Below are 12,130 nucleotides of genomic sequence, written 5' to 3'. Positions count from 1 at the left end.
AGGGAGTCGAACCCTCATCAAACTATAAATTCAACCGTTTTAGTTAGCTTGATGCCTCCTGACTACTCCTCTACTAAAATTTAGAGTGATTCTTATCAAATAGTGGGCCATTCATTGACCTGAAATACGCTCTATCTTCTTCTGTTTCTAACGAATCCCAGATATCTTTTAATCCTGCTCGACCCAATACATCTACAATTTTATCTATTTCTTCCTCAGTATAATTAGGATAAGGCATATCTTCTCTTTTGATAAATCTAAAAGTAAATGTCATAACTCCAGTATCATTTTGATTTTCTTTAATAATTGTCATTATTTGTAAACTCCTTAGACGTAATAGTCTGTTGGAAATCCTCAACATCCTTTATTTCTTTAATTCTTCCTTTCGAAAATACCAAATGAGTTGACTTTAGTGGAACTGCATATACTTCTTTGGATTTTTCATCTTGAATTTCTTTAACTAATGGTGGCTGAACAAGTTCCTTATTCCATTGAGAACTATAAAATGGATTAAACCCCTCACCCATAAGAGTATAATATTGATAGTCAGTATTTTGGAACATTCCTTTAAAAGCATATCTGCCATTTTCTTCTACTCCCTTTACTCTTTTCGACCAAACGACTAGATTAACGTCATAAAAAACCGGAAGTTTAGGATAACTACTCTGGTCTTCATCACTGACTGTAATTTCTTCTACTGCATATTTTTTGTGCCATATTCTATGAGCAAGTTCTTCAACCTTTTCATTTTGATGATTTAGTTTAACGTTATAAACTTGACATTGTACAAATGTAAAAGCAGAATATATCAGATAAATTATTAATGCTACAGCACTAATAAGCCCCCAAATTGCACCATCTTCGTCATTTGTGGATATAAATATAGGAAACATATTCCTTACCTTTCCAAATAAAAAACTCAAAGGGAGTAATTTCCTTTGAGTTTTTTCAAATATTTTATTTACTTTTAAAATCAACCTTGTACTGGACGAACTCCCCAACTAATATCGTTAGCGTCCCAATTTGAAGCACCCTCTTGGCGATACATTGAAAGAGCGTATTGTTGAGCTTCTCCTGCCGTACCAAAAGTTTGGCTGTATTTTATGACGCCATCAACTGATACCCAACCTAAATATTTTGTAGTAGGAGTAGGAGTAGGTGGAGTTGTATTCCCTCCTCCATTATTATTATTTGAATTTGAGTTAGTACCATTATTATTTGACGTATTATTTCCTGTATTAGAGTTTGTGTTAGCTGAATTTGTATTAGAACCTGTGTTTGAACCTCCACCTGTATTTGGTGTATTAGGCACATAAGTATTATTACCTGAATTTACATTTGATGTAGCTTGATTATTTGTTCCAGACTCAGCAACTGCAGGAGTATCATTTGTTTGTGTATCTGTTGATTTAGCATTATTATTAGTGCCAGTAGTTGAACTTGCTTTTTGATTAGCTTGAGCCGATTTCGCAGCTTCTTGAGCTTGTTTGTTACTTTCATCAAAAAGTTTTTGAAGTTGTGACTTAACATCTTGATCGTTTTTATCTTTAAGATTATTGATTGCCTCTTGCGCTACTTTTTGCTTATTAGCATCTGTAGCATGTCCTTGATAATCTTTTACTGCTGCCTCAGCTTTTTTTATGAGAGAAAGACGAGCGTTTAACGCTTTAACCAATTCATTATCTTTTGCTTTTTCTTTTTGGTCTGTCAATTTAGCAATCGCATCATTAACAGCTTTAATTGAGTTATCGCTTGGATTTTTGGTTGCAGTAGCAAGTAATGTTGCAACTTGTTTTTGTTGAGCGGCTTCTTTTTCTTTAGCTAATTGCTCAGCTTTAGCTTTTTTATCTGCTTTAACTTTAGCCTCATGAGCTTTGCTTTTGCAACCTGTTGAGCATGTACTGTATTATTATGGTTGACTACTCCTATTGTTATCCCACCAATACCTAATACTACAATTGCACCTGTTACTGCCATCTGTTTTTTAGTTAATTTTTTCATATTAGCTCCTATTAATTTTATACTCTATTTTTTTGAATTTGTTCCCAAGCATCAGTAATTTTTTTAAATTTTTCTTCTGCTAATTTACTATTATTCACATCTGGATGATAAATTTTTGATAAGCTACGATAAACCTTCTTGATAGTTGCCAAATCATCATCTTCTGACACTCCAAGTACATCGTAACAACTTTCAGCTTTCACTTTTTGTTGAGTCCTATAATATTTATATTTATGCTCATACTCTCCATAGTTACCGTCCTTATCTACCTTTGGTGCTTCCCAGTCTCCTGAGTATTTCGTTCCAGGAAACATTAAACTCCAAGCAAAGATATTGGCCAATATCTTCAATATGAAATATATAATTTGATAAATCAAAATGACACTATATTTCAGCAGCTTCCATAATAGTATAAAAGCATAAAATGTTGATATTATAACTAATTCAGCCACTTTTTCTCCAGTTTTCTTTTCTTGTTTTCTTATATTTTAGCATAACTTTTTCAATTATTAAACTTATCTTAAAAAGAAAACAATATTCTTATTTTTAAGTCATTTATTTCATCACATAACTTCTCCTATAATTTGTGAATGATTGAAATCATGGCTTTTATCCAAGTAATGATTTCAATCATTCACAACCCAAAACAATAGGTCAGAAGTATAATAAAATTTAAACTAAGATATATTATGCCTCACCAACTGTCTTGTTTTAGAATGATTGTCATGACTTACGTTCCTTTTTCCGATAAACTTTCTGACCTGGAACACCTAAGACTTTTTTATCTCTTTTTGCTCCTTCTTTTACTTTTTTCTCAAAAGTTGAAGTCGCAATCAATTCGTCATTTCGGCGTTCCCCAATTAAAACTTTACCTTGTTTAATCGTTTGAATATGGGAATACATTTTCGCAAAGGTTTCTCTCATTTTAATTTCTGAGCGTTTACCTTTGACAATCCCAATTTGCTTAATATAAATACCATCACGACGAATTTCACCAATCTGGTATTTATAAGCTTTGTCAAGTTTTACGGTGGCATTTCCACTAAGAGAAAGGCGACGTAAGTCTGAAATTTTTATTCTGTACATAATATCCTCCTTAGGTGTACAAAAGCTGCCTTACAGCTTGCTGGCTAGACACTTAGTCCGCACGGTGTTTTTTACGTCCAACTTGTAGTCTAGGAGTTGGGAACTCTGTGGAGTTTATAAAACAGTGACTTTTTAGGAGTAGTGTTAAATAGGGACTCGTTCGTTTGCATCTCGGAGAAGCTCTGCTCATCTACGACAGCTCCCCTTGTCTTAATAAATAATTTCCGATAGATGCACTAATCAGGGCGCTGGTTTCTATTCAGTTTTCAAGTGTAGCCCTTGTGAGATTAAGCCAAATTAGGCGCTAAACGTAGTTGCCTTTTTATGACTTGCTCAGGTCATTGTATTTATCTTAAAGATCAACTAAAGCAAACAAGAGGAGGCATATCTCTTAATTATATTTTGGGGGCTAATTTTTGCCCCCTCTTCTTCTCCACCTTATTAACTCCAAAATTTTAACTCAGAATTCCTTCTGAAAATCGACGTGTTTCTTTTCTCCAATATTGATCAATTGCATCCATTGCTTCAGAAACGATTTCAATCTGTGGTTCAAATTCATAAGGATTTCGATTTAGCAAATGTGAATCAAAGGAAACAACTAATTTTCCAGAATCATTTATTTTTATATCAAATGTTCTATACCTGGTAATTATTTTTGTATTTCCCATTATTTTCTTTTGCACTCCAAGCATACTGTTACATGGCCTCTGGTTTCAGTCATCTCATGCTCAGGTTTACCTTTCTGACAATATTGGCAAATGTTGTCATAGGTGGGTAAGTGATGAACTTTCTTGCATTCTTTACAAACTATTGCTGTTTTCATTAACTTCCTCCAATCGAAATTTGTAACTGTAGAAACGGAAAAAAACTCTATTCTAAATTGAGAGAATAGAGTTACATACGTTCGACAAAAACAGCTTTGTCAAAATACATCCCATATCTCCCAGTATGATATTAATGTCACTTCCTTTCAAAAATAACATTAGGATAAAATTAAGTTTTTTATGGCACCGACAGGAATCGAACCTGCAATAGACGACCACTGGGATGTCGTAGTCTATTATTAACCAACATAATCGGCGCTACCTTTAGCAATTGCTAATGTGCTAAGGAAACCTCAGCAAAGCCCAACGAAGGAATCGAACCTACTTTGCAGCTACTCTTATTCAAGTGTAATCACAAACCAGTAAATGTCAGACAAAATAAAAATCAACAAAGCATTTGCTATGTTGATTCTCACAAAAAAATATCTATTGAGTCATCTATTGCACCGATATTAAAAGTGGGAATCAGTTTAGCGTACAACAAAGAAAACTATTGCCAATTCACACCCATAATGTTAAAATAATAATTGTCTAGGTTATTAAATTAACGGTATGGGGTTGCAGCAATCGCTGTACCCTTTTTTAAATAAGTGGCTCTATTTTTGACTTCTAGTCAAATTAACTAGAACCGCTTATTTTTATTTATTAGAAATTTGATTAGTTATCATTTTTCTTTATGTTTATATAATAACTCTTGAAGAGTTATTTGTCAAGAGGAAATATTTTAAGTTAGGATTTTTTATGGAATTTCATGAAATAATAAAAGAATTACGGAAAAATAGTGGGATAACTCAAGTCCAAATGGCACAAAAACTAAATTTAGCTTCTCAAGGTGCATATAGAAAATATGAGACTGGAGAAGGTTTTCCTCAGCTTGAAAGATTATTATTAATTTCAAAGATATTTAATGTTTCTGTGAGTTACTTGCTTGGAGAAACAAATATTAAAAATAATGAAATTAACGAAATCATGGAAAAACTGAACTACCCACGTCAAGAAAAAACAGTGAGATATGCAAAAAAACTCCTTATTGAGCAAAATGAAGAAAATAAAGTTATCCATTTAAACAACTCTTTAATTCCTTATGAGGTTGAAGAGGAACAAGCGTTATCTGCAGGGTATGGTGAAGGATATACACAAGAATATGGTAAGGAAATAGTTTACTGGAATCAACAAATCAAGCATGATCGTGCAATTATTATAAGGGGAAATTCAATGGAGCCTGATTATCACTATGGTCAAATAGCCCTGATTAGGTATCAAAATTATATTGACGTCCCTGGTGGAATATATGCGGTTGATGATATTGAAAGAGGTCTTGCTTATATTAAGTCGGTTTACATGGAAGACGATCATATTAGACTTGTTTCTTTGAATGATGAAGAGGATTTTGAAGGAAATAGATTATTTCCTGACATTCTCTTACCTAGAAATGAAAACACAAGAATTATTGGAAAAGTTGTTGATGCTTTTACTCCCATTGAAAAAGATTTTTTATAAATTAAATATTCTGGAGCTTTAGCTCCTTTTTTATTATTTAGTAAAAAATCTGTAAGTTATATTATTAATAACAATAAGTTAATGGTTATATATAAAAGTTACAGTTACAGTTACAGTTAAGGGGCAATTTTAAGACTCAACCATGCGGTTTACAGCTATTAATAGCGTAAAAATGTTGTACTGAGGAGTAAAAATGTTGTATTGAGGAGTAAAAATGTTGTACTGAGGAGTAAAAAATGTGTATGTATGTCGTAAAATTTGCGTATTGACTCTTAAAAATGTTGTAAGTACGTCGTAAAAATGTTGTTTAACTTCTTAAAAATGTTGTTTACTCCTTAAAAATGTTGTTGGAGTTCTTAAAAATGTTGCATTTATACTGGACATAGTAGTAAAAAAAGTGTATATTAATAAAAATAACGAGTGATTCGTAAAAATGTTGTATTTTAGAACAGAATTTCATAAAAAAAGAGAGAATTATAAAAATAAAGTGATTTTCTACTATAAAAGGCATAAAAAATACACCTTTTTTACGATTGAAACGCATTTTGGCTATATTAGTACGCCTAAAATAACATTATGTACACTTTTAATACCGATAAAGGGGTAATTTATGCAAAGCTTTAACCTTATTGATGAACTTGAAAATGAAGAAAAGTTTAGAAATGACATAAAGTACAGTCGTCAACTCCCAGAAATGTTTTCTACCGAGGATATTAACGCAGCAAGTGAGAATATCACTTTTGCTATTCTTGGAGAATTGAGAGATAGATATAATGGCAAAGAACCTGTGACTTTCTCATACCAAGAACTTGCTGAACTGGGGGGACTTTGGGTTACTAGGAAGAATGGAACAAAAAATCTTTATAATGGCAAAAGACTCCAAAAAATCATGTATGAGCTAAATGATGCGCTCAAAAACTTCTCCTACTACCAAGTAAGAGAGACTAACGAGGATGGGACACCAAAGTCTTGGAAGACAATCAATATTTTTAGTATCATTGACTTTGATGGAACAAAAAAAGAGGTCAAGTTGACCCTTTCTGATGCTGTTATTAATCCTCAACAAGTAGATGCACAAGGGAATATTATTGATAAACCGCTTCACGTCTACGACCTAATTAATTCTAAAGATTGGCGAACTGTGAAACATTTACAGTATAGCAGGGGAATTAACAACAGCTTACCTTCTAAGTACTCAAAGAGAATTTATAGATTCATTAGTGAATTTAGAAGTTTTCCAAAAGGTACTAAGATGCGAATTGATGACTTTGATAAAAAAATACTAAAAATTTTAAAGACTGAAGAGGAAGTTTTTAGTAAAACCGCAGAAGTTTTTGATTTAAGAAAAAATAGAAAAAAATACTTAGAAACAGCCGTTAAAGAAATTTCCAAATTGAAAACGGCAAACGGCGAGCAAATAGTAAAAAACCTAGACTATATTTATCACATGTCTGGTCGAAGAATACAATCAATTGAATTTACATTCACTCCATTTAGTGCTGATCTAACAGGGAATACAAGTATTTCACTAACTAAACGTACTTCTTCTGGTAAAATAAGCCCATTTATAGATGATGCTAGAATTGTATTGGAATACTTTAATTATTTATCAAAAATAAACTTTGAATTGGATAAAAATGGCGTAATTAAACATCAGGAAAATTATTATGAGATTCAATTTGACATAAATGACACGCAGCTACTTCAGCCAATTCATAAATTGCTTGAGAGTGGTATAACGATTGATGAATTACTACAAGTGGCTGAGATGAAAGCAATTGATTGGAAGCTAGACAGCAATCAAATGATTAATAATTTTAGACCGAGTGTTGTTTTTGGAAATAAATTTTCAGAATACAGAGCATTTCTAACAACGTATAAGGCTCAAAATATACATAAATTAGTTTTTGATAGTTCGTCTGATTTCTATGTACCAATGAATGGTCCTTGGGATAGTAAATAAACTAAATATTTACCTTCAAGATTAAGTATGAAACAAAAAAAGGGGGCTAATTTTAGCCCCCTTTTTTGAAACGAGTATATGAATGAACATCTCCTCTAAAAAAACTTTTACTCTCAACCTTTTGGACAGAGAAAGAGTAAGAAAGTTTACCACAAACCAAAAAAGGTTCAGTACAAGTAAGTATATCAAAACTTAAAGACTCTTTCAATAATATAAATAAACTAGAACTTATTTATCAAATATATCATAAATTTTTAAGTAAGGGTTGGGGGCTAAATTTAGCCCCTTTTATATTTAAATAATAAATTTGACGAAACCGTAAAAAACGCTTGACGTAAACATTAATTTACGATACAATGTACATATAGTAAAAAAACAACTTCTTGCTTCAAGCCTTTGGACAGAGAAAGAGCAAGAAGATTACCACAAAACGTGAAAGGGCTGAGAATGAAATAATGAATTATAAAAATATAGTTTTCACAAATATTGTATATTTGTGAAGAAAGGTTGATATGGAAAAAGTAACAGATGAAATTAAAAACGTGGTGCAGAAACTACTCGATGATGACGAAAATTTTTCTGGTTGGTATATTGAGAAAGAACTCGAAAAAATTGGAATTAAAGTTTCTAGGATGACGATTTCAAACCTAAGAAATAAAAAAACGACATTGGGTAACACTAAATTTGAAACGTTAGAGGGGCTGTATCATTTCGCAAAGACTCATGAGAATATAACTAAAGAATAGAGAGAAAATATGAAAACAATAAGTCTATTAAACTTAAAAGGCGGAGTTGCTAAAACAACAACAGGTGGAAATATAGCAAAAGGTTTAGCAAATAGAGGCTTTAAAACGCTTTTAATTGATACTGATATGCAAGCTAATGCAACAAGTATTTTTCTTGAGGATGAACGTTGGAAAGAGGAGTATAAAGATTTTGCAGAGTTATTAGTTGATGAAAAACTTGAAGATGTTGACCAATATATTTATAACGTAAGTGATAATTTAGATATGATTGGTTCAAGTTTAGCAGTTGCTGAAAGTGAATTGAAAGTAAGAAATTCATTCAATCGTAATTCATCAAACATTGTAAAAAAAGTTTTAAAGAAACTAGATTCTAAATATGATTATTGTATTATTGATTGTGCTCCAACAATTAATCTAATTACTCTCAATATTATTATTGCGAGTGATGAAATTATCATCCCAATAAAAATTGATAAATTTGCACTTGAAGGTTATAGAACGACTTTAAAGAACATCAATCAAATTATTGATGATTATGAGTTAGATACAGAGGTGACCGTACTTTATACAATGGTCAACAGAAATAATATTGATAAACAATTTATTCAAGAAATATCTGGGAATAGATTTGAAACCACAATACGACATCAAGCTAAGCCAGTTACAGAAAGTGCTTTAAAGAATGAGGTATTAATTGATAGTTCTAAAAGTTCTAAAGTAAAAGATGATTATTTAAATCTTATTGATGAAATAGTAAAAAGGGGTTAAAAAATGAGTAATAGTTTCGGATTTACAGACCTTATGAACAAGGACGAACACAAGCGAAAAAAAACAAATACAAAAAATATTCCTATTGAGGAGATAAAGGAAAATGAGAATAACAACTATGATTTAGTTGACATTGAAAAGTTAGCTGATAGCATAGACGAGTTAGGCTTATTACAACCCGTTCTAGTTAAACAGCGTGATAAATATAGCTATGAATTGATTGCAGGACATAGACGATTTAATGCGATAAAAAAACTAATTAGTGAAAATAGACTTCCTGAAGATTACGAAGTCCTTGCTAAGAAAGTAGATGAAGATGAGGACGAACTTGTAACAAGACTAAAGTTACATGAAACTAACCTCCAAACTCGCTCACTTTTAAAAATGCCTGAAGAAGAAAAAATAGCCATCATTGATGACTATATGGATATTTTAGATAAAGCCAAAAAACAAGGGGTACAGATCAACGGAAAACTGGTTAAAGGAAAGACTAGGGACTTAATTGCTGAAAGATTTGGTATCAGTCATTATACCGCTCAAAAACTTATTAGAAAAGCTAAAGAACAAGGTGGGGAAGAAGAGGGGGCAAAAATTAGCCCCCAAAAGAAAACCACTAAAAAGCCAATTACACAATTAAAGAAAATTGAGACTCAATTAGAAAAATTAGAGTTTGAAGGGACTGAAGAAGAACAAGAAATCAAAAAAAAATTGATTGAGTTATTAATGAAATGAAAAAAGGGGCAAAAATTAGCCCCTTTTTTTTGCTCTAATTTACAAATAATCTTTAATATATGGTTTGAACAACTTAATAAATTCATCTCTTATAAAGAAAATTTCATTTTTATCACTATTATATCTGTTGATACTATGTTGACAAAGCCCTTTTTTTGAAATCATTTCTTTTAAAATGAAAGCGACTCTACCCTTGTATCCAACATTTGCAATAAATTTTAAGATTGTCCTCTTTGTAATATTATATGATAATTTGTTTTCTTTAAGTGAAGAAATTGTTCCTCCATATTTTTCTGAAAAAAAGGCAATTAAATCATCACTGGATTCATAATTTTCACAGGGAAAAATAGAGATGTCCTTTACTTCTTTTTTTCAAAAGGTTATTTAGATAGCCTAATATATTTTGAGTTGATGAAATTCTAAGAAGACCTTCTTTTTTATATTTTACAATATATAGCATTGAGACAGGTAATTTTCTAGAAATAATGTCTTTTTCACTTGAGATGTTATTTGCCCATTGCATATTGGAGAAGTCAAAATAGTTCTCGAAACTTTCATTGTTATTTCTTTTGTTAAATATATTATCAATCTCTTTTTGGATATCTATTGGAGGAGTAGTTTTATTATTTTCTTGTTTGATTAAAAGTTCGAGTTTATTAAGAGATTGGTTCAAAATTTCGTTGAGGCTGTTATTGAAAGAAAATATAGAGTCAATTTCATAGAATTTAGTTGCCTCATAGATATCTTGTAATTTATTAATAGGGTCTTCTTCTCCAGGCATGTATCTTCTAAATTCAAAATATTGTTCTACCCATTCATTGGAAATAAAAGGCATAATATTATGTGATGATACTTTGGTGGGATTAATAATGTTTCTGTTATATAGGTCCTCATCGCAGAGTGAAAGGTACAGTTCCAAAGTATTAAAGTTACTCCAAAATGAATTTGATGACCATTTTGCATAAACCTCTATAGTATCTTTTAAAGAAAATGTTTTAGTTACTATTTCTTCTACTGATTTAGGGCTAAGCAAATCACTTATTTTTTCCATTTATATATTCTTTCGTTTTCTATATATATCTGAAATGCTTTATCTTCAATTATTTTATTATCCATTTATATATTTGTCAAGTTTCATTACAATATAAAAATAGGGGGCTAAATTTAACCCCTATTTGGTCTAAGAAACATTCATTATGTGTTCAATGGATATGAGATGTATTTTATCTGTTGATTTTATTCTTACTTGGTTATTGATAAACTCTGAGACAAAACCATAGACTCCAGTTAATTTATCTTTAGTTTGATATTTAACTTTGATTTGTACCTGATTTGAAAAAGATTGATTAAGAAGATGAAGCACTAGATGATGTGGTAATGCTTGAATTACCTTATCATTTTTTTCTTTTTCATTGAGCTTGTGATAATCACGTGGTAAGATTTGAGAATTGCTGAAGCTAGAAGATTTAGGGGTATATTTTTCTCTCACGTTGCTTTCGTCAATTCCGTTTGCGTGGAAAAAATGCTGAAGTCCAATTGTTCCTAATTTTTGCTTCAGCAAAAGAGGGTCAGCATTCGCAAGTTCTTTGATAGATGTAATTCCTAGCTTGTTTAAACGTTTCTCAGTTCTTTTTCCGATTCCCCAGAAGTCAGTCATTTTAGTAAGTGTCCATAGTCTATTAGGTACATCTTCATAACGTATTAATGCTCTCATATTGTCGTTGTGTTTGGTATAGTTATCCATTGCCAACTTAGCAAGCAAAGGGTTGTCTCCCATGCCAACTGCCACATAGAGTCCTAACTTATCTAGTATCTCACGTTGCAAATCCAAAGCAATCAGATTCATTTGCTCATAGCGATTTTTAATACCAGGATAAAAAAAGTTAAGTGATTCAGTAATGTCTAAGAAAGATTCATCAATCGAGTAAGCGTGAATCTCATCAATTGACGTATAATTTGTCAGTATATCTGTAACTTCAATTTTATAATCCACATATAATTGCATTTGTGGTGGTACAATCCATGTTCGGTTCGCACAAGACTCAATGAAAGCAACATATTGCAAAGTTGGTTCAGTTCGCTGTCCATGAATATCTGTATGTGTCCGATACCATTGCGGATAGTTGAATCTTCTTGTTTCTATGAGAAATGGTAAGTCGCTTGCTCGGCTTACATTCTTCATTCCAAAAACCTTTTTAAAGGTTGGACTAGAGGCAAGCGTTAACCCCTTAGAATTATCCGCTCTACTCATGACAAAAAGAGAAGTCGTTAAAGGGTTAAGATTACGTTGAACGCACTCAATAGAGGCATAGTTGGATTTGACATCTTCAAAGAGGATGGCTCGACGTGGTTCAAAAGAATAGTCAAAATAGTATTTCTGATTTGATTGATTCATGAGTCCTTCTAATACCGAATATCAATTTTACTGATATTATAATGTAAAAATTAGCTAAAATCAATCAATTATACGCTATAAAAGTGATATTTATGTATTTTTAAGTAGAAAATTA

At 31.5% G+C, this 12,130-nt stretch overlaps 3 protein-coding genes across 3 annotated transcripts; 2 read left to right on the top strand and 1 right to left on the bottom strand.

Annotated features, from left to right (window-relative positions):
- The first annotated feature begins 8,129 nt into the window (after positions 1-8,129).
- On the top strand, positions 8,130-8,888 carry LOC122404199 (sporulation initiation inhibitor protein Soj-like). The gene has a single exon (XM_043408131.1). The coding sequence runs from the start codon at positions 8,130-8,132 to the stop codon at positions 8,886-8,888; it is 759 nt and encodes a 252-aa protein (XP_043264066.1).
- Positions 8,889-8,891: 3 nt separating this feature from the next.
- LOC122404198 (nucleoid occlusion protein-like) lies at positions 8,892-9,620 on the top strand. The gene has a single exon (XM_043408130.1). It carries the CDS (start codon positions 8,892-8,894, stop codon positions 9,618-9,620), a length of 729 nt encoding a protein of 242 aa, XP_043264065.1.
- Positions 9,621-10,800: 1,180 nt separating this feature from the next.
- LOC122404197 (putative UV-damage repair protein UvrX) lies at positions 10,801-11,871 on the bottom strand. The gene has a single exon (XM_043408128.1). The coding sequence runs from the start codon at positions 11,869-11,871 to the stop codon at positions 10,801-10,803; it is 1,071 nt and encodes a 356-aa protein (XP_043264063.1).
- Between the last annotated feature and the right edge of the window lie 259 nt (positions 11,872-12,130).

The sequence above is a fragment of the Colletes gigas genome, unplaced genomic scaffold, assembly GCF_013123115.1.
Source record: "Colletes gigas isolate AHSC1104 unplaced genomic scaffold, ASM1312311v1 Colletes_gigas_Sc00122, whole genome shotgun sequence".
Lineage (NCBI taxonomy): Eukaryota > Metazoa > Arthropoda > Insecta > Hymenoptera > Colletidae > Colletes > Colletes gigas.
This window is presented reverse-complemented; position numbering and strand designations above follow the sequence as displayed.